Here is a 23,134-nt window from a genome sequence, read left to right on the forward strand (position 1 = left end):
TTCTTGGTTTTAGATCCTTGCTTTTCATTACCTTGAACACTTCATGCCATTCCCTGTTGGATTGTACAATATCTGGTGAGAAATCAGCTGACAGCCTTATGGGAGCTTCTTTGTAGGTAATAGATTGCTTTACTCTTACTGCCTTTAAGATTCTCTCTTGTTTTGAATTTTTGGCATTTTAATTATGATGTGTCTGTGCTTGGGTCTCTTTGGGTTTTTCTTGCTTGGGACTCTCTGTGCCTCCTGAATTTGTGTGACTTTTTCCTTCACCAGGTTAGGGAAGCTTTCTGCCATTATTTCTTCCAACAGGTTCTCTATCCCTTGCTTACTTTCTTTCCCTTCTGGTACTCCTATGATATGAATATTGTTTCATGTTTTCCCACAGCTCCCTTAAACTGTTCTCCTGTTTTTTAATTTTTTTCTTCTTTTTGGATCTCTGCTTGAGTGATTTTTTCCTATCCTGTCTTATAATTCGCTGATTTGATCCTCAGCTTCCCCTAATCTGCTGTTTATTCCTTCCAATGTATTTTTAATTTCTGTTATGTCATTCTTAATTTCCTTCATTGTTTCCATGTGTTTTCTCATGCTGTTGATCATCCTTACAATCAGTATTCTGAACTTTATATCTGATAGATTACTTATCTCCATTTCATTTAGCTCTTTTTCTGGAGAATTCTTTGTTCTTTCATTTGGGGCTTGTTTTTTTGTCTCCTCATTTTGGCTGCCTGTTTAGGTTTGTTTCTATGTAATAGGTAGATCTGCCAGGCCTCCCAGTCTTTTTGAGGGGTCTCTGGTGTAGATCAGTGTCAGACTCTGTTTGTGACTGGCCTTGATACCCTGTTTGTAGCTACCCAGGATCCACACCTTGTGACTCCCTTTGCTGGGGGTGGGTGCATTTGGAAAGGACCAGGATGCACACCAACATCTGCTTTTCCAAGTTCTGTTTCCAGAAGCAGCCAAGGCAAAGACTCAAGGCATCCAGTGATCTAACTTTGCCTGCAGGCTGATTATTCTGCATCTCTTAATGAGCCTCAGGCTGTAGACCACAGCAAGGCATAAACTCCACAGGTTGGTGTGAGTGGTTTTCCAACAGAATAGGGAAATTGCCGCCCCCCCCCCCCCCAGCAAAAGCTACCTGGCTTGTAAAAGTCTGCCTGAGAAAGATGTCCTCTGCAAGTATGGGGGCATGACTCAGCAGAAGAATCCAGATTGGTGCTCTCTGAGCTCTATCCCCAAAGTCAGCAGCTCTGGATTCTTCTCACACAACTTTAGTCCACAGGGCTCTGCCTCCACTGGAGCCCAAGGTGAGTAGCTGCACAGAAAACTTTGTGCGGTGCCTCTTAAAAGGGTGCCTGAATTTCCACCTGTCTCTCCCTGACAGACAGAAACCCTGCCACTTTTCACATCCAGATGTTATGTGTGCACCTTTTTTAGTTCTGGTGGTCTGTGCTGAGTAGCCCAGCTTGGGGTTTAGACCCCAGAGTTCTCAGTGGGAACCCTCCCATAGCTGAGATATCCCTCTGGACTTGCAGCTGCTGCCTGTGGGAGCCCAGCCAGCTCTCTTGCACCTCCACCCTTCCTACCAGTCTCTATGTGGTCTCCAGTTTACATCCTTGGTTATGAGGGTGCTCTCCAGCTAATCTTCAGTTGATTATTCAGGCTGGTTTTTCTATATTTTAATTGTAATTCCAGTTTGGTCCTGGGACAGTATCAGTATAGCTTCAATATATGCTTTTGGTATGGAAAACCAAAAATTATGATGCTCACTTCCTCTACTTCATAGACAGTTCATCTTCACTTAAGACTATCATGGGAGCCTCAAATTTATAAATCCAAGGCAACTATAACCAAACCCAGCATGGTTTCTTCTTTTATATAACCATAGCAATCATTTATTAAGCACCTCCTATGTGTCAGATACAATGTTGGTGCTTTACATATTACCTTATTTCCATTATTGATCCCCATTTTACAGAAAAGAAAACTGAAGCTTTGAGATGCTATGTAACTTGAACAACTAGTAAGTAAGTGTAGAGCTAGAGTATGGATTCAGAATTGCTTCCAAACTTCTGCTCTTTTCACACCTTGCAATGTTAGTGTCTTTTACTGCTAGGAATTCTCCTAGGGGAATGCTGGGGCTTGCACTCTTTACTTTGGCAGCTTTGGGAAGGGAAGGACAGAATAAAAAAATGTTCAAGCATATCTGAGGAGGCTCAACAGCACCCCTCTCCAACACACAATTGCTCCAGGCTTACTTATTAAGTAAAATTTCTATTTCAGTGTACACCAAATTGGCACTGTCCCTTTTGTTATGGAACATCTGATCACATCTTGGTAGGTGGAAGAAAAGCGATAATGTTTACCTTTTGTCATGCTTTGGCACAAAAACAACAGTATGAAATAATACAACAAATAAAATTATGTATATATGAAATTCTACCTATAAAATATATTTATGAAAAAGACAGAAAAAAGACTACATCTACAGTCATTGCTATGCTAACACATGAATCCCAATCTTTGTTACTTATTCGAAGACCAGTCAATAGAAGGAAATTCCAGTGTGACAGAATTTTGACAATCCCTTGGTGTTATCTCTTACAGGATCTAGTTACATTGTGCTCTTCCAGGAAGGATGTAGCTGTTTATATAGGTTTTAACCCAGCCGTTACTCTCTTTTCCAGTTATACTATATGTGGAGATTCCCTGACTGATTTTATTTAGGATCATGGGAGGAGAGAGAGGCTAGTCTTCCTTCCCTAGTTTTCTATACTTAGGAGAGTTTAAATATACAATGTTCTCTTAGTAATTTTTTTATACAACCTAGAGATTTCTATGCATATTTAACCAGTGTTTTACATTTAGTTGGGCAGAAGTGTATTTAATTAGTATCTACCACCAACCAGAACTATATAAATATGTATTATACAATTACATAAAGGATAAATTGTGATTTATGTGTAATAACCTAACTTTCTTCTATCATTTTAATAGTGGGGTATTTAAAATGTTTCTATAAATCAGGCTTTAAAAATAACACTAATTTAATAGGAGACTGGGGTCCAGTTTTATTGGCACTGACAGTTTCTGTGCCATAGAAAGAACCTAAACCTGAAATCTGACTTTAAAGTCCCAGCTCTGCCTCTTATTTTTTTTTTTTACATTCGAGAACTCACTTCACCCCTTTCCTCATCTATAGAATGAGGATAATTTCCACCTCACAGTGTTCTTATTAAGACTACATGACATAAATATAGCAACTGTTCTACAAAGACAAAATTGGGTTGAAGGGACCTTGGGCATGGTGAGGAACTGGACATCTCAGAAGAGTTGGGAGGTGCTTTTTATGGGGTTTGAGCCAAACATTTATTAGTCATGGGGCCCAAGTTCTATGTATGGTGGGCTTCGAATGCCTTTCCCCCAAATTCTGTTCCCAAAGCCCAGACTTCCCCACCTGGGTGAACTCAACCCAGGGCATATTCTGTTATTTTTGTCCTTGCTTCACTTCCCCCAGACTGTAAAATTTGGAGAAGCCATTCCTTCGTCTTTGTATCATCCTTATAAGTGCTCATTGGTAAGTGCTTAATGTGTTTATAGCAGACAAGGTCCTTATACACCAGGCTGGACATCAGAACAGAGAGATTAGCAACTGAAAAACCGTTAGCGGCAGATAAAACCAATTTTAAGTTCTTCTCTCGGAAGGGAAGAGCAGTGATGTTTTTCCTAAAACAAAACCGTAAATTGAATTGTTGTGTTCAGCCTAAAGCTGCAAAGATATAGGTGCAAGGTTGGGCGGGGTGACAATAGTTAACTTCACTTTGGTTGTGTGGCTGGAACGGTCGGCTAGAGCCGTGGCTTTGGTCCCAGCACCAGTGCCCGTCCCCCCCCCCCCCCCCCCGCTGTGGGGTGCGGGGCAGACAGTTGTCTTTGTCTCCCCAAGACGCTGTGGCCGGGCTTCTGGTCTTGAGAGATGCAGTTGAAGTGGTGTGAAGGGTTGGGCTTTTTTTTTTGTTCCTAAACATGCAACGAACAAAAAAAAAAGTACAACAATCCAAACCCAACCGTATCGTTGCGCACCGGCTTCCGGACTGGCTCCCCGGGGCGGCGCCGCCACCGGTCTAGGCGGAGCCCTCTCCCCGCCGACGTCCGCTTCCTGGGCCGCGCGCTCGGCCGGGCGCGGCGCGGGCGCGCGCAACCCCCTGGAGGGAAGGGCGGCGAGAAGCCGGGGACCCTCCCCCTCTTCCGAGAGCACCGCGGCGGGGGCGGTTAGAGACGCCGGAAGGACTCCAGCCTCCCCTCACCCGCTCCTTTTCCCTGGGAAAGGCAAGCCCCGGGAGGCCGAACGGGGGCGAATCCCGGCCGGGAGGCGGACCGAGGTGCCGGGTAGGAGGGCGGTGGGGCGGAGCCCATGGGCCCCGCGAGTCCATTTTGCCGCCGTGCCGGGCGCGTAACGCGGTCCCCGCCGCTGGAAGGGGGCGGCCGCGCGGCTCCAGGCCCGGCCTCTTCAGCGGCCCAGGAGGTCCGACCCTAGGACCGGCCGCCGCGCTCCTGCCAAGGACGTGAGCGGTCCTGGAGCCTGCTGCACGGGTGGGCGCTTGTCGCGGCAGCGCGGGGACCTGCGGTGGGTTGGGCAGCTGGCGGAGAGCTCAGTAGGAGCTCCGGTTCCCGCAACAAGGCAGAAACCAGCGAGGCACCGGGACAGGGTGTGCGGAGGAGCGGCGTGCGGGTGGGCGTCCCGGGGCCGCGTGCATCTCCCCCGGAAAACCTGCTGCACTGCGGAGCATGCTCGACTCCACTGCCAGCGCGTCGCTATCGCCTAGAAAAGAGAAGGCGACCGTGAATCAGAACCGAGAAGCTCCTTAGAACAGAAATCTCCAGCCTCCCCTGGCTTTTTCACCAGGTCCTAGCAGGCTGGTTTCGTTTGTGGGCGACAATTGAAAAGAACTGAGGGTTAAGACTAAGAATCCTGTGCGAATTAATGCATAACACCCTCTTCTTTGTTCTTTATTTGCAGTAGCCTCCTTTGTCAGTTACAACGTGGGGGAAAAAACCAACCGGGTTCCTTTGCTGTGGGAAATAGTAAACCTGAAGAACACACCTGCTTGCAGGGACAGAGGTAAACTACAACACATTTCCCTACATTAAAAAAAGAAAAGCACCCAATTTCTTTAGGCCGAGAACCTTTTAAAATTGTGTAAAATGTACCCTTTTTACACAAAAAATGGGTGACTTTTGTCTTTTAATATTTTGTCAAAACTCAAAATAAAAAAGATTCCTGATTGGAAATTCTTTGTGGCAATTACCTGAAATGTATTATAATCTAGAGGTTTATATTGCAAAGGAAAAGGGAGGAGGCTTCAGCATTATTTCGTTTTTTGTAAGTTGTTTTTTTCCTTCTCTTATGCCATGCTGATAGAGCTTGTACAGCAGGGCTTGAGTTTTCTGACTATGTAATAGATATTTTAAAAGCAGAATTTCATTTACATGGCACTCCCTCTGGTAGAACGCGATGCAGCTGTTGATTAAGGGGTAATACATCTGTCTTGCACAATGAGAAGATACTTCTTCAGGCTCTCCTATCTTTCCCTAAAAATACCATCTTTTATTTGCACCATCTGATGTACTGAATCTCCCTGCTAAGTCCTTCCATAACACCAGATTATTCTCTTCTTTTTCTACATTTATGATAGGTTTGTTACCTTGCTTTACTTCTGCTGCAGCTTTTGTTCAGATATGCCCATTTCCATGAAATTGCGTTGTAGTTGTTATCCTATGTAATACTTGCTTTGCTTTCCCTTGAAATTACAGTTCAGGAATCCAGCTCTCTTTTAGGACCTTTCTTGGTTGATACACTCATGCTCAAACATAACACTTTAAATGTATTTACAGTTTTCAGGGTTTGTAAACATATGAGATTAAACCTCCTTATATATATATATATATATATATATATATATATATATATATGTTTAGCAGTTTACGAGATTGCTACACATTATCTTTCCAAGAACATTATGAAGGTACTATGAAAATCCTTACTCTATGAAGGGTAAACTAGTACTTAAACGTAGGTATTCAGAAGTAGGTTCAGTGTTCTTTCCCCTTCACTGGAGAGGCCTGTTACACCTAAATTGTAAAAACCACGGGATTTAGAGAGCCCAGGATTAAACTTCTCCATTTAATGAGGGCACTAGGTTCTTGACCCACTTCCTGGATAGTGCTTAAGATCTAAGAATTAGAAAGCTTCTATCCTGTGCCTAGCTTGCTGTACAATTGAGAAATCTCCATTTGGCGGGAGTAGGGGGAAGGGATATATGTCAGTTTTTTTCACTTATAAAGTTAAGTGCTTACTAACACTAACTGCCTTACACTTTTATATTTTAAACTTGGATAGATATGGAAAGTATGCCTTGTCTTGGTTTTTTATTAAGCTCTATAAAAGCATGGTTCTGTTGTAAGGTCAGGAACTGCATGGAGATGTGGGGTGCACTCATACATCATTGGTTAGAGTTGGTATACCCTTTTTAGAGGGAATCTTGGCAATCTTTTCAAGAGCCTTAAAAATGTTCCTACTCTTTGAGCCACCTAACAAGACACTTAAAGGAATTGTCTAAGGAAATAATCAGAGCTATGGACCAAGACTTTTCTACAAGATGTGCATTTAAGTGTCATGATACCAGAAAAATAACCAATAAGAGCATATTCATAAGGTACACTAGCATGTTTTAGAGGGATATATAATGATAGGAGAAATGCATGTGATAAAATAAGTGAAAAAAGTTAGATACAAAATTGTGTTAAGCTACCAGTTTTCTTAAAATATGTGTGTGTACACACACACAAGATTGGAAGAAATATACTAAAATAATAATAGTGGTTATTCCTTACTAATGGAATTAAGATTTTTCTCCTGTATTTTCTGAATTTCATAATCATCACAAATTACTTTCATAATTTAAGAAAAACATAAAAGCTAATTGCATGGAAAGACTCTCCAACTTCAGTATGATGTCAGCTTTCTATGTTCTTTTTATAAGGCATTTATTATACCTTTTTAGAGTAACAGTATCTTTGTAAATGTGCTGTATTTCTAAATTTAGGGCAGGAATTGACTTTTGGCTTATATCTAATCTTTATAAATATCAGTAGAACATTGGACTATCCATTTTTGTTATTCATGAAAGCACTGCCGTTGTCATTACTTAGGGCTGGGACTAGATAACTAGAATAGTACTAGAAGAATAGAGTGCTATGCCTACCTCTTATTACAGTTAACCAAATACAAGTGTCCTTTGACATACAGAATAGCTACATTCCAGTTAAGCCTTCTATAAAGCAAATTCCCATAACCTGAACTCTTTTAATTAACTTCCATTATAGATATAAATACATACATTTCTAAGGAAAGGCTGAATTGAAAATTTTGCTGATAGTTTAAATTATTGTCTTTTCTGTGACATAAGCACCACAAGTATATCCTACTTGGCAGTAGCTTCCAGAGCTTTTCCTTTGTACCCTGCACATTTGCAGTATTCAATATGAGCACAGAGTAGCAACATAGTATAATATAGCCAGCCTAAAAATTGCTTCAAGTTTAGCACCATTAGCTTTCAAGTTGATGTATTCTGTAGAATAAGATGTGTGTATCACTCTACACTGAACAAATGGAACATTGTTCGTACCAATTACATTTCCAGTAATCTCAGTTCTTATTAGTTGGTAGGTAGTACTTATCAGTTATGTATTTAAATGCCTATTTTCACTTGGCGCAGTGATACATACTATGTAAATAATTTTATCTAGGTAAATCTAGCTAGTTACCTACTGAATGCTAGACTTTGGCAGCACTTTCTGAAAACTGGATTTATCCTCACATACAGAGTTAGATGATAGAAGCTTTTACTAGGTACCAACCTGTTGCAATAATAATTTAGGTCAGTGATTGCTAAATTTATGGTTGTAAAGAAGACAATTTGTTTTAGGAATAAGAATTTGCCACCTTCATTTAAACCCGTTTTTCTGGGAGAAAAGAAAACAGACATTTCTGGTTCTTCAAACCTTTGCAGAAGTCAGTAGTTGAACTTAAATGAAGTAGATTTGAACTCTGAGTAGGTAAAGATAAACGTCTGGGTCTGATTGATACGAGACTAGGAGAATAATTTCATCTGTATGTATATTTACCTGCAATCCAGACACTCGGTTTATTCAAATTGATTTCATCTCTGTGGGAGAGAATGGGATTCAACACTTTTGGAACCCACATAGAGTTTTCAGTAGTTGTACGTAAATGGGATGGCGGTATCCTGTCTAGCGGGTATCTTAAACCCTACTGATTTATGCTGCAGACTTACAGGATTATAGAACAACATCTTGGGTGATTACTAAGTGTCACAGGGAGAAGTAGAACAGGGAAAGAAAAAGAAGGTGGGGAATAAGAGAAGAATAAGGAAATCAGAAGATTGTCCTCATTGAAACAAATATGGGGAAGATGAGTTAAAAGAATGAACAAAGGCAAGAGCCAAGGCGAAAGAGCGGTACAGATAAAAGAATGAAGAAAAGGAAAAATAAAACAGCTTTTCTTCGTGGCCTGGAGTAGCTAGGTAATCGCCTGGTTTTTGTGTTTGAGACTGTTACCTTAGTCCAAACACTGAACTTTCTGAGTGGGTGGCCCTTCCTAGCCACTGGACCAGCCCTCTGGCTTCCCAGGAATCGATTAGAAATATATTGGGGGAAATTTCAACTACTGTTGTCTTACATGGATGCATAGTTAACTTTTGTATGGTGTTTGCAAGAGCCACATAACAGTTATATAAGCTATTTATTTATTTATTGTTATTATTTTAATCCTCATCCGAGGATGTTTATTGATTTTAGAAAAGCGGGGAGAGAGAAAGAGAAAGGTCTATCAGTTGCCTCCTGGACGCGCCCCAACTGGGGATAGAACCTGCAACTTTTTTGGTTGCTGGATGATGATGCTCCAGCCATCGGAGCCACCCGGCCTGGGCAGATAATCTATTTTTAGACACAATATGCAATATATTAATTTTAATATTCCTTTTTTGAGATACTGGAGATCTTATTTTACTTTGTCCTGTTTTGATAAAATAAGTTATGGAACAGTATGTAAAATCCAGAATGAAGTATACTAACACATTGATACAGAGTACTTAAAAACTTTGTAAATAATTTTCACACATCATTAGATACCTTTCCAAACAGTTGTACAGTGGGGATAGAAACTGTAATATGTGTAAATGTTTTGTCAAAGATCACAGGCTGAGAGCCAGACAAGTACAGTATTTCAGTCTCCTCACAGACTTGGATCCAAAGATTTTGAATAATACATTTTTTAATTTATAAAATATAAAATATACAATACCAGATTAAGCTCTTTGTGAAGCTTAGCATTTTTAATGTTTCTGAAGCCTTACTTTTTTAGCTCAGTATGGTTTTCTTGGCCACCCTTTTTAGTTTCTTTTTTGCCAATTTTTTTTTCCTTCATTTTACTTTATTGATTTTAGAGAGAGGAAGAAAGAGAGAGAAACATTGATCAGTTGCCTTTTGCATGTCAGGGATTGAACCCACAACCTGGGTATGTGCCCTGACCGGGAATCAAACCCACCACCTTTTGGTGTAACGAGACAGCACTCCAGCCAACTGAGCCACACTGGCCAGGGCTTTGCCAGCTTTTTATTGTGAAAAGTTTCAAAAGTACAGAAAAAATTAAAAATACTATAATAAATATTCTTACCTACATTCAGTAGTTGTTTACTGGATCCTTATTAAGTTTCAAGAAAGCATTAATGGATCTCATACTAAAATAGAATACACTATACTACTTAAATAAGCTTAATTAGCATGCTTAGAGGAAGTGATTTAAAAAAAAAGGTAATCCCTTTATGCATTGTTCCAAGAGAAGATTGACATCTCTCAGTTTAGTAGAGCTTCACATACTAAGTTTTATCTGTGAACTGAGTTTCAATATTTGTTATATAGTTACTTGTTAGGTATTTGGACACCGCTTTGAAATGCCTGAATTCAAAGATGCCTCAAAACAGGGTGGAAATTTGGTTTAAATCCCTAATATATGAAGTGTAACATTGGCTTTTCTTTTTGTTCTCTAATGGGATTTGGAAAGAAATCATGGGAAATATTTTGAACAACTTTATATTGCTGTCAAGCAATGAAATTTAAAGGTTTTATAGGAGTGTTTCTTTTAATAAGTTTTTATTAAAATTAACTTTTGCTTAAGAATGAATAAATGAGCACCTTTTGCATTGTAATGATTTTGGTTTGATCATTGAAAAACAAAGGACTTATAGGAGGGAGAAGTCTATACACACAGATTAGCTTTAACTTCTATTTTATGACTCCTTTCCTTTGTAAATACTGGCTTTTCCATTTTTAATATTTTGGTTGTGTTTCAGTTTACATTTGTAGCAACTGTTGAAGCTATATACCCATTCCAGGTAGAATTGTTAAAGTAGTTTTTGTAGTTTTCCTTCAGTGGAGCTACCTTGAAAATTTGCTTAAAACTAAATCTGGGTTATGTTATACAACTGTGCATTTGTCAAAAGTCATAGAACTGTACACCAAAGAATGAATTTAACTTATGTAAATTAAAAAGTATATTTAAACTATAAATATGTCAGGAAAACACAGTTGAAAGCGAGAGAGGTAGTAGACAACAAGGTATATATTTGTTTACTTTCTTTGTTGCTATAAAACTTGGGAAATTTTTGCCCTGGTCATTGTGGCTCAGTTGGTTGGAGCATCTTCCCATACACCAACAGGTTGCAGGTTTAATTCCCAGTCAGGGCACATAACCTAGGTTGTGGGTTCCATCCACAGTCAGGGTTCGTCTGGCTACAGGATCAGTGTTTCTCTCTCTCCTTTCCTTTCCTCTCTCTAAAGTCAATAAGCATGTCCTTGGGTGAGGACTTTTTAAAAAAACACACACAAAAAAACCCAAAACACTTGGGAAATTTTTAATTGGCGGGAAAATAGATTTTGGTGCTTCAAAATTGAGACCTCTTTGGTATTCAGAAACAGTCAAGAGAGAAATCAGTCTTGGAAAACTGGTTGCCTTTATACACTTAACATTGGTTAAGTTGAAATTTTATGTTTATCGAACAATAATTTTGTTTACAGAGTCTCTTGACGTTAGTAGAGCTTGATTTCTGCATTGGGGAAAAATTAGCCCCAAAAAGAGGAACTATGTGTTTCTTCAAAGGAGTAAACTTTATTGATTTGTGTGAGCTACACTTTAAGAAAAAGGTCTATAAATTCCTTTACTGTAAAGCATACTCTTCACATAGTGAGACTAAAAAATCTTACTGTGTATTTTCTTTTAAAACTTTTTTATTTTTTTACTGATCTTAGGAAGGGAGAGGGAGGAAAGTGGGAGACAGAGACAGAGAGAGAGACATTGATTGGTTGCCTCTCACACGCGCTGACCGGGAATGAAACCTTCGACCCGTTGGTGTATGAGAGGACGCACTAACCAGCAGCCACACTGGCCAGGGCTTCATTTAAAACTTTTGAGGCAACAAACTTGCCATGGTGTCTTGGATTAGGATATTATGTCTCAATTTTCTCTGAAAGTCACCTGTGGAAGTGGTCACATAGTTTTGTCATAGAGAAAGTTTTGAGTATAAAGCTGAGAAAAGAAAAGTGTTTAGCTTTTAAAGTGAATGAAAACAAGAATCTTTAAATTATAAACCACACTTTTTAAGCTATGTTATTAAAAATAGTTCAAACAATAGGATCTATTATACTTTTGATGCACTTTATAAAAAAGGGACTTTGCAAATAGTAATTTTTTTCTCAGGTTCATTTTAAGAGCTATAAGTTGATTATGGCTTTGGGATGACTGTATTATTTCTAAATTTTCCTTTTTACTGTTTTTATTTTTTTTTTAATTGATTTCAGAGAGGAAGGGGGAGGGAGAGATAGAAACATACATCAATGATGAGAGAGAATTATTGATCGGCTGCCTTTTGCACGTCCCTACTGGGGATTGAGCCTGCAGTTTGGGCATGTGCCCTGACCTGGAATTGAACCGTGACGCTAGGTCCATGGGTCGATGCCTAACCACTGAGCCACAGCGTCTGGGCTTCCTTTTTACTTTTGATAATACTTAATTGCCTTAAAATTCTTTTTGGCTCCTATTGCAGTGTCCTCAGTTTTCTTCAAAGTTTCCCTTTGCCTCGATTGCCCTTTTGCTGCTCCTCAACCCAAATGTGTCTCCTTTGCTTTTTTCCTTATTTAATATGCTTGAATAGGATTCTCTGGAAATACTAATCCTGCAAGGATAAGTAAACCCCACAACTTTCCTATTTATTCTGCCTGCTCCAAAATCTAGCCTTGGCATAGAATTCACAGGTGAAAGATGATAGAAGCAGTCAAGTGTGGAACAGGACGAGGTCAGGAGGACATTCGAAACTCTTCCCTCCCTGTCCTAGAGTCAGCGTTTTACAGCTGCTTGATGACTCCCTTCACACCCAGTCTCCACAGCCATTCTCTTCCCAGAACTCTTCAAAGGTCATATGATTTCTGTGTCACACAAGATTTTTCAGAAAAGTAGCTCGCCACACATTTACCACATGACACTAAATTTGACAGAATAATCTTTGCTTTAATTCTACATCTAGATCTTTCACAACTTAACATAAAACTGTAAACTAATTAACCCTGCAAGCTCAGCTTATCTTTTAAATACTATTTATCTTCTGGATTGAGCTCTAATTGTGACTTGAAATTATGTTAAAAAAATTACTTATTTTTTATTATAAGATGGCCTTCAGATTATTAGACCCTGTTTTTTATTTGGTGGTAACTCTCTCTATATATATGTGTATGTGTGTGTGTGTATATATTCCTAAGTAAAACTGAGGACATATATAGCACTATTTTAAAACTTCAGGGATAGAAGTTTTAAAATGTGCATATAAAAATAAATAAGCTTTGCATTGAGGTTTTGTTTACACATGTACAAAACAGTAGATATTTACTGTATTATAAATGAAAACAGACAACATTTAAGATATTAATTTAAATAACAATGATAAACCTATTACATATTAACATAAATTGTGAAAAGTAACTTTTTTGAAACATTTGTGAGAAGAGTGGCAGTGCTTTACATATAGATCTTTTTAATGAATTACTGTTTATTTATTTATTATTTTTAATCCTCACCAGAGAGAGGATATTTTTTCCATTGATTTTGAGAGAGAGTGGAAGGGAATAGGGAGGGGGAGAGAGAAACATCGATGTGAGAGAGAGACACTGATTGGTTGCCTCCCACACATGCCCTGACTGGAGGCAGGGATCGAACCTGCAACCCGGGCATGTGCTCTTGACTGGGAATTGAACCCTTAATCCTCTGGTGTGCAGACTGACACTCTAACCACTGTGCCACGCATGCCAAGGGGAATTACTGTTTAATAGAAGACATCTGGAGTCTTTTATTTGCCTCTGCTGTCATAAGTTCTTCAGGCTGAAGTATACAAAGAAAATCAAATCTGGCCTTGCCACAGATATGTAAATGGTGAGGGGGGGAATGTTTTAATAGCCTTTTCTGATAATTGTGGATATTCTTTGGTACTCTACCAAAAGTCAGCAAGCAGTAGTTTCTTAAAGGTAAGTTGCAGTATGGAATCTAGAATCATATTTTTGAACATATTTGGTCTTTCAATCTTTTACCCTTGCATGATTTGTAACATGTATTGGTGATTTGAACTAGTTCATTCACTGTGTTGGGCAGAGATCCACATCTTGACATATTTTATTTTATAGTAATCTTCCCCCTAAAAAAAACCCTACATTTATTATTATCACCACTTATCTCATTAGAAAAGTCTTTAATTAATGGGAAGCTGTCAAGCTCTTAAACGAAAATGTTTCCCATAAGTCTAGTTTTCACTCAAAAACTCAATTATTATCATTGGCAGAAATACTGTCATTTTTTTCCTTGCAGTAACAGTCTCATTTTGTTCATTTTCAAGAAAATGTCTTCCAGATACCTAAATCTGAATGGCCATAGTTTTGTAATTTGTTCTTTCAAGTAAAAATGGTGTTCTATGACAAAAACAGTTTGTTTCAGCTTGCTACTCAGTTACATAAGTGCTTTTCCTCCAGGCAATTATCTGCTGTTATGTGGCAGAAATGCTGTGTGTTTACTTCCTATTTTGTCACACAAGGATCAAGGTTTAATAAAATGGATACTTTTTACTGCTTCATCAAGAACATTCTTAAATGAAACTGGCTACCCCCAGTTATGGTGGTGAGGAATACAGACTAACAGTATAGTTTGGTACTATGGGTTGCCTTGATTCCTCCTAAGGCTCCAGCAGCGTGTCACCATTGTTTTACAGCGCAGTGGTCAACACGGTGCCAAAAGCAAGTAACGTTTCAGTATTATTATGAAAATAGTATTGACCTCACAGATGCCCTGAGTCCTAGTGACGCCCAGGTTTCTGCCCACATTTTGAATACTGATGCTCTAGACAGTACAAGATGGCTCTGATTACTGTTCTGGTGGTTTAAAATTCATTCAAATCTCGAAAAATGAATGCAACACTCTCATTTTATGTTCTTACCTATCATATTAATAATTGTAATTTTACCTTTGAAATAGAAAAAATGCCATTTTTAAATAAAAGTTTGCAAGAGAGTACATGCTTGGCTTTATATTTCTGTGCTGCTTTCTTTTAAATACCACATTTTATAATTGTGGATCTAGACTAAAGAACTCATTCTCCTCAGACACTGAGCAGCTTTGTTTCTGACAGCTAGTAGTCAGCTCTGTTTTAAAACAATCAATTGGGTGCTGCTGGCTCAACTTGCAGTTGTCCTAGTCCTAACCCTGTCTCAACCAAAGACTTGTTGGCAAGCCCACACAAAGGCCTTGTGTACAGGGAGCCCTAATAAGGAGCATGTTCTAGTCCCAGCAGATTAAATCTGCTTTGGTGTGCATTCCCTTTCCAGCTTTCTTATTTCCTTTGTTTACCTTGTTATTTCAATGAAAGATCATTTTTAATATCTATGAAGATAGTTTCTTCTGATGGTTACATAGTGCAAGTGGAGGGGATTACTGGAATAAAATAAAATGTTTCTTTCTCTATGGTAGGATGTGATGGAGCTGCTTGAAGAAGATCTTACGTGCCCAATCTGTTGCAGTCTGTTTGATGATCCTCGCGTTTTGCCTTGCTCGCACAACTTTTGCAAAAAATGCTTAGAAGGGATCTTAGAAGGGACAGGGCGGAACTCATTGTGGAGGTCATCTCCATTCAAGTGCCCCACATGCCGTAAGGAAACGTCAGCCTCTGGAGTCAATAGCCTGCAGGTTAATTACTCCCTGAAGGGTATTGTGGAGAAGTATAACAAAATCAAGATCTCTCCCAAAATGCCAGTGTGCAAAGGACACTTGGGGCAGCCTCTCAACATTTTCTGCCTGACTGATATGCAGCTGATTTGTGGAATCTGTGCTACACGTGGTGACCACACCAAACATGTCTTCTGTTCTATTGAAGACGCCTATGCTCAGGAAAGGGATGCCTTTGAGTCCCTCTTTCAAAGCTTTCAGACCTGGCGTCGTGGAGATGCTCTTTCTCGCTTGGATACCTTGGAAACTAACAAAAGGAAATCTCTACAGCTACTGACTAAAGATTCAGATAAAGTGAAGGAGTTTTTTGAGAAGTTACAGCACACATTAGATCAAAAGAAGAATGAAATCCTATCTGACTTTGAGACCATGAAACTTGCGGTTATGCAAGCCTATGACCCAGAGATTAACAAACTCAACACTATCTTGCAGGAACAACGAATGGCCTTTAACATTGCTGAGGCCTTCAAAGACGTGTCAGAACCAATCATATTTCTGCAACAGATGCAGGAGTTCAGGGAAAAAATAAAAGTAATCAAGGAAACTCCTTTACCTCCCTCTAATTTGCCCACAAGCCCTTTAGTGAAGAACTTTGATACCAGTCAGTGGGAAGACATAAAACTAGTAGATGTGGATAAACTGTCTTTGCCTCAGGACACTGGCACATTGATTAGCAAGATTCCCTGGAACTTTTATAAGTTTTCTATGGTAGTCATTCTGCTTGGCCTTCTTATTTTCGTCGATCCTACTACATTCCTAGAATGGTCTTTATTTGATGAGTTCTCAATCTGGAAAGACCACCTTTCACACTTAAGTTCCTATCTGACTAAATCACCTGATTTTGTAAAACAATCAGTTTTTTACTGGGAACAGGTGACAGATGGGTTTTTCATTTTCAGTGAAAGATTCAAGAATTTTACTTTGGTGGTGCTGAATAATGTGGCAGAATTTATGTGCAAATACAAACTATTATAAAACCCATTTTAACTGCATAGTTCTCTGTTTTTTGTTAGACATTTGTTAGAGAACAGAGTGGTAGTTCAGATTTGGTGAAAGATTACAGTCAGATATTTTCCTCCAGAAGTATTCCTTTCAAAAATGTTTTACATATGTTGTTCAAATTAGGTAGCATAAAGATAAAAGTGAAATTTAATCGTACAGCCTTGAACCCTCCTTCCTTTTTAAAGAGTACTTTTGAAGTAAGCATCTTACTCCCCAGTATTGATTGCGTTTGTGCTATGTGAAAAGGGGAGGTGAGAGAGCACATGATCTAATATTGTATTGATGAGGTAATGTAATAGTGATTGTTCACTTAAGCATGTAATAAACACTACTCTTGTAAAGCAACTTTTTCTCTCTCCAGTGAACATTCTTTAAAAAAGCAAAGAAACAGCATATGCCCAGGTTGCGGGCTCGATCCCCAGTCGGGGGTGTGGGAGGCAGCCGATAAATGATGACTCTCTCATAATTGATGTTTCCATCTGTCTTCTCCCCCCCCCTCTGAAATCAATAAAGATATGTTAAAAACAAACAAAAACAGGTGAATTGGATTTCCAGATTTTTCTACTAAGGGTTGATTTTCTTTTTTGCTAAAGTGTTTATGTAAATAAAAACTGGCATTTTCTTGTTATAATTGTACATTTTTAGGAGGGTGATTTGCACTAGCCTTTTTCTTCTTAGGTATTATAAATTTATCACCAAAGGAGTTTGGTGATAAACTTCAGAAGTGTTAGGTGGCCGACCAAACAAAGGCATAGGTTTAAAAAAAAACAAAGTAACATGGCAAAGCAGGAAATGGGAAAGCCTCCTTTTTACTGACAGCTAAGTATGTGCTGTCCCAAAGTATCTTGGCAACTGTATAATCAAACAACCCACTTGCTTGAAGAATTTAAGAGTAAGACTTTTGACAATATAAAAAACAATCCATTATGAAGTACAAAGTAATCACTAACATTAATGCTGTCTTATCTGTTCACATGAGATAAAGACACACTATCTCCCAAAGAATACTTTAATTTCCTTGTTTAGAATTCAAATAAAAACAAAAGTGACCTTATCTTAGAGCCGCTCTTTAGTATATCATATATCTGTCATGGAACAAGACATTTCTTTGAAAGCCCCAGGTGTCTTTACCCCAGTCCTTTAACTTGGTTGAGAAGAGATAATACAAGGGGGACAGAAAAAAAAAAGATGGCAATGAAATTTAAAGTACAGAAGAATCATTCTAGTTATGAGAAGAAGAGTCAAAGTAAGCTGCTGAGGTCATGGCTGTCTCATTCCTGACAATTTGTGATTGAAATTGCTAAAGGGATCATAAGAAATGACGTTTCTCTGTAAATCGTAACCTCTGCCATGAGGATTCAGTAGATAAGAGGTTTGGGGGGTGGGTGGGGAGGGTGCTTTCCTGCTCCCAGTGTGTGTGTGTGTGTGTGTGTGTGTGTGTGTATATATATATATATATATTTAATACAGATTTACAATAGCTTTTCATGGAGAATTTTTTTATGGAATACAAGAAAGGGATCTATTTGATACCTACCCCTAGATATATTGGCAGTTTTCCTTAAAATATCCAGTTTCTCATCTGTAGCTTTTTTATTTTGTATACTGCATGTTCCCAAGCAACTCAGATTTGCAAACACAACTGTGGATACACTGTTTGCTTTACAGTATGTTACCTGGTAATCTAGGTCTCCGTTTTCTGTTATTTTCCCTTCCCTCCACTTATTAATCATACATAACTAGCAGCATTTATAGTTATAGTTCGATTTACAAGTTCCTAAATCTGTGGTGGATGGTTTGTAGCCTCTAGGCTGAAGCAAAAGAATGAGTAATCAGGAACTGGTCACTTTGAATGTGGGAGGGAAGATATTCACAACAAGATTTTCTACCATAAAGCAGTTTCCTGCCTCTCGGCTCACACGAATGTTAGATGGCAGAGACCAGGAATTGAAGATGCACGGTGGCCAGATTTTTGTGGACAGAGATGGTGTTTTATTTAGTTTCATCTTAGATTTTTTGAGAACTCAACAGCTTATTTTACCTACTGATTTTTCAGACTATCTTAGGCTTCAGAGAGAGGCTCTTTTCTATGAACTTGATCCTCTAGTTGATCTCTTAAACCAAGAACTCCTGCTACAGCCAAGACCCGCTCTTGTGGAGGTGCGGTTCCTAAGCCGAAACACTCAAGCTTTTTTCAGAGTGTTTGGCTCTTGCAGCAAAACAATTGAGATGCTAACTGGGAAGATTACAGTGTTTATAGAGCAACCTTCAGCGCCAACCTGGAGCAGTAACGCTTGCCCTCCTCAGATGACCTTACTTCCACTGCCTCCACAAAGACCTTCTTACCACGACCTGGTTTTCCAGTGCGGCTCGGACAGCATTACTGATAACCAAACCGCAGTCAGGTATTTTGTACTTTGAAGCATCTCTCTTCTACACAAGTTCATGATGTTTCCCCTCAAAACTGAAAGTTTCTCATGCCTGAAACTTCTTGGAAAAAATGACTCAAAATAATGTTTTGGGGTAACCAGTAGAGATGCGTAGAATGACCAGATAATTACTGTCCAAAGAGTGAAAAAGGGTTTTGTTACTATGTGGGACAATAGGAATAAACCAAGACTGTCCAGGGAAAACTGGGACTGTGGTCACTAAACTTGTAGGAAGAAATAATTTTATAGATGATGTTCCATTGCTAATTTGGCTTAGGAATCAAACACTTTTTTTTTTAACCCCCCAGAGATATTTTTAATGGCTGGCATATAGTAAAGGCTCAATAGTTTATCCTGATATCTCCTCACACTCTATGTATATTTTTTTAGGCCGTATGATTTGACTACCGATTTTCCTCATTTCTACTTTATTTTTAAACACTATTAAGGCAGATCTGTCCCATGGCAAATCTGGTATCCTTTATCATCTTTGGCACTCTTAGACAACTCCAAATATTGGGATAGGCTGTCAGTATGTTAAGGGTAGTTGCTCCTGAGTCAATTACTCACTCACTTTCTCCCCCTATTGTTCTTGGCTGGAAACTAAGGCTAATTTCCATTCTGCTGTCAGTATCTTTTTTCCCCTTAAAAATATTTTAATGTCCCACCGTTATTTTACTATGTGTGAAAGTTGGCTTAAATTTTCAGGAGGAAAAAAAAGTCTGCATATGTTTTGGGGGGTGGGTAAAGGTAGACATATTTTGGGGTATTTTCTTGACTTTAGCAGTAGCCATCAGGAACGACCAATGTTTGCCCTTCCACAACACACCACTTGGTCTTGCAACTAGAGAACACAGCAGTATAATTTTTAACTTTTTATACTTTATAATTCCTGCCCTTCCAAAAAGGTTGAAATGACATTTTGGGAGAAGAGAGCCAGTTAAATTAATAGGCTGGCTGTGAAGAAAAGACCCTCTCATTATCTCAAATGGTTTTAAGATACCTCTCTGCACAACTTTCTTTTCATTGGTGAGGCACTATCATAAATAGAGAGGAAATTACCAGTTTTTTAATTTTTAAAATTTGAGTTAAGATCTTTGGGGATCCCTTTTGAAAAAGGGATCCTAAAGAAACCTAAGGAAAAACGGTGTTACTGATTTTAAGAAGAAACATGCAAGGTAAAAGATATCCTGGAGATACTTAAATGCTTTTTAAAAATTATGCATTTGGAGAAAATAATTGTAATTTTGAAAAACAAGATTAGAAATTCAGGTTGGGATATTCTTGCATGTACACAGCATCAAGTGTTTTCCCCTTTGTTATTAAAGGTTTGTGTTTTAGAAATACAAAATTTTTTCATCTTAATGTGATAATGGTATTATTTAAACTTCTAAAATAGATAATTCCCAAACCAGAAGCTAGTTTTAAAATTAAAACATTTTTTCATCCCCAAATAGTATTTTCAGTTGAAGTTTAGAATTTTTTCTGTCCCGCAGGTTTTTTGTTTGTTTTTGTTTGTTTTTGGTATAGTGCCAATTCCAAAGTAGAGACAGATAACCTGAATAAAGTGACATCACTGGGATTTCAGATGACTGGATGAAACCTCCAGCCTTAAAAGACCCACCTTAGATGACTGCTTAGCTAGCAATCATATTTATTTCTTGCTCACTCCTTGGTCTGTGTCTCTCCATTCAATTGTTTTTTGAAGGTGGAAAGTGGAGGAGAATAAGCCCGAATGGCTCCTAGAGAGTCTGGTGTGTCATCCAGCTGTTTAGTATGTTCCACTAATGTGATTTACTACTCTAAGGCTTGTTAACCTAGCAGGTTGCCCAGTTATCATCTCTCAAGTTCACAGTACTAGAAATACTTAGCTTGCATCTTGCAGATGTGGTATGTTATTAAGCTTAAACCTTTTATTCTATCTCACTTTCCCTTTTTAAACTGGGTCAAACGGAAAAGTGTAATTGCCTTTTAAGTTTTTAAAATATGTTTTGATTTTCTATTTCTCTTTGGTTTCTTCTGTCCTTTTTGGGTTCCGTGAAATCTGTAATTTCTCAATTGGCCTCACAGGGAATTAAGTACTTTGGCTCAGTGATTTCTTGCAAGTGCATTCCACTTTGTTATAGCCTACTGTATACTACTATACTACTGTACACTATCTTAATTTTGTGAGATGTTCTATAACTCCTTTTCTCTTTGAAAAATGTTGCTAGGCTATACAATCAAGATCTGGGACGTGGGGGTAGATGGAATGATTTCCTAAGGTTAAAAATTTACTCTATCAGACATAATAAACGTTTTTTAAAAAAATCCTCACCTGAGGATATTTTTTTCATTGATTTTTCACAAAGAGTGGAAGGGAGAGAGAAAAAGAGGGAGAGAGAAACGTGTATGTGAAAGAGACACATCGACTGGCTGCCTTCCACACGCCCTGGGGCAGGGACCGAACCTGCAACCCAGGTATGTGTCCTTGATCAGGAATTGAACCCGGGATTTGTTTTGATATGTACTTTGTAGTTTTACAATTCTTACATTTTATTACTGAATTGCTTTATTTGCCTAGAATGAACTTTTATATATGTGAGCTACAATAAGCCCCTCTATTTCAATCATAATTAAAAGGAGGCTAGGGATGTCCCCAAGGCTCTTTTTATCCCATAAATCTGCAGATAGTTTAGGATGCAGCCTAGAACTATTTTAAGTTAGCCTCTTCTTCACATCTCATTGACAAATGATGGGAAGATACAAACACATAAAAATAACCTTGATGGTAAGTAAAGGAGTAATACAGCCATACCTATGTGAATGTGTTATGTCGACATTATTATTTTTTAAATATATCTTTGTTGATTTCAGAGAGAGGAAGGGAGAGGGATAGAAACATCAATGATGAGAGAAGTTGTAATTGATTGGCTGCCTTCTTCACACCCCCGACTGGGGATCAAGCCCACAACCTGGGCATGTGCCCTGACTGGGAATCGAACCACGATCTCTTGGATTCTAGGTCGATGCTCAGCTGCTGAGCCATGCATGGCTGGGCTAGTGTTGACATTATTAAAGCCAACATATAACCAATCTGAAAAGTTCAGATACATTTCTCTTGAATTATGTGGATTGGTTCTATGGAGTTTCCCAGGAAATAGCCAGAGGCCTTTTGACCCCATGTTTTGCTTTGCAACATTAGACAGTTATTGAGTATGGACAATAAAGTCTTGGTATTTTATATCTGCAAAATTTACCTGAAGAAAATGCATTTGATAGGAATAAGTCATTAAAAAATGTGTAATACCAGTTCTAATAATGGGTAAATTAGATCTAGGGGGGAAACTGTAAATGTATAAAATGTTCATTGAAATGAACAAATCAATTAATTTAAACAATGTTTAGTAAATTTGATTGTTTGACCAAATTGTTTGCTCCAGAAAATAGTTTCTCAATGAAAATTCATCAATGTCAGTTATATTCCTAAATGTAGAATTAAAATGACTTTGGAAATCACAGTAAGATACCTGTTTTCAGTACCCTGAAATTACTGATTTGGGTTTATAAATGAAGTGTGTGATTATAAGTCAAATTTATGTGTCTAGTTTTGCTAGTTATTAAAGGGATGCTTTATTATTAAACATTTATTTTGTGTGTCCTAGGTATGTTTCTATACAACCTGATAACCGAAAATTGGCCAATGGAACTAATGTCCTCGGCTTACTCATTGACACTTTATTAATGGAAGGCTTCCATCTGGTCAGCAGCAGAACAGTGTCCTCTGAAGACAAAACCGAATGCTACTGTTTTGAAAGGATAAAAAGGCCTGAAGCTCTTGCCATAAACAAAACAGTGAAACCTGAGGCTACCATCATGCCAGAGCAATCTCAGAAAAAGAAATGAGGTTTTTTGTTCTCTTTTAGAGTAAAGGGAAATTGCTATTTTCTTGTAGGGAGATTCCATATTTAAGGCATCTGTGTTAGTCAAATATGTACTCAGCCTAACTTTTTGGCCTTATCTCCTTTCATGCCATCTCTAGGCAGCCACACCTCAATAATGCTTAAGCCAATCCAACTGCTGCTTTCTGAACAATACTGTGCAATTGATGCTTTGGCACATATTCTTTCTACCTTCAGTCCCTCTTTCCATTTCTCTTTTTCTTGAACATTTATACAGCTTTCAAGAATGGGCTCTGGAATCATACTGATTGATTTCTAATCCCAACTTAATCACTTATAAACTGTATGACTTGGGCAAGTCATTTAACCTATTTGTGCCTCAACTTCTTCATCTATCAAATGGGTATAATAAATATATATCTTCTAGGATATAT

At 38.4% G+C, this 23,134-nt stretch overlaps 3 protein-coding genes across 8 annotated transcripts in view; 2 read left to right on the plus strand and 1 right to left on the minus strand.

Annotated features, from left to right (window-relative positions):
* Positions 1-2,425: 2,425 nt before the first annotated feature.
* LOC308553266 (uncharacterized protein) overlaps positions 2,426-23,134 on the minus strand; it is a 115,781-nt gene continuing 95,072 nt past the window's right edge. The window contains exon 7 of the mRNA XM_081129073.1: positions 2,426-4,816. The gene's annotated coding sequence lies outside the window, so the exon portion shown is untranslated. The remainder of the gene's footprint in view (positions 4,817-23,134) is intronic.
* On the plus strand, positions 4,157-17,016 carry TRIM13 (tripartite motif containing 13). 6 transcript variants are annotated; one of them, XM_081129061.1, is made up of 3 exons: positions 4,157-4,323; positions 5,015-5,116; positions 15,134-17,016. In XM_081129061.1, the coding sequence occupies exon 3, from the start codon at positions 15,140-15,142 to the stop codon at positions 16,361-16,363; it is 1,224 nt and encodes a 407-aa protein (XP_080985187.1). In that variant the 5' UTR covers positions 4,157-4,323; positions 5,015-5,116; positions 15,134-15,139; the 3' UTR covers positions 16,364-17,016. The 6 variants fall into 6 exon arrangements, with proteins under 6 accessions (XP_080985187.1, XP_080985188.1, XP_080985191.1 ...); XM_081129062.1 differs by having other exon boundaries at positions 4,295-4,383; positions 15,134-16,910; XM_081129065.1 differs by having other exon boundaries at positions 4,299-4,376; positions 15,134-16,910.
* On the plus strand, positions 18,215-23,016 carry KCNRG (potassium channel regulator; the record flags this gene model as incomplete). The annotated part of the gene is made up of 2 exons (XM_081127895.1): positions 18,215-18,795; positions 22,464-23,016. 2 exons carry the CDS (start codon positions 18,215-18,217, stop codon positions 22,702-22,704), a joined length of 822 nt encoding a protein of 273 aa, XP_080984021.1. The 3' UTR covers positions 22,705-23,016.

This window comes from Miniopterus schreibersii (genome assembly GCF_964146895.1).
Source record: "Miniopterus schreibersii genome assembly, chromosome: 2".
NCBI lineage: Eukaryota > Metazoa > Chordata > Mammalia > Chiroptera > Miniopteridae > Miniopterus > Miniopterus schreibersii.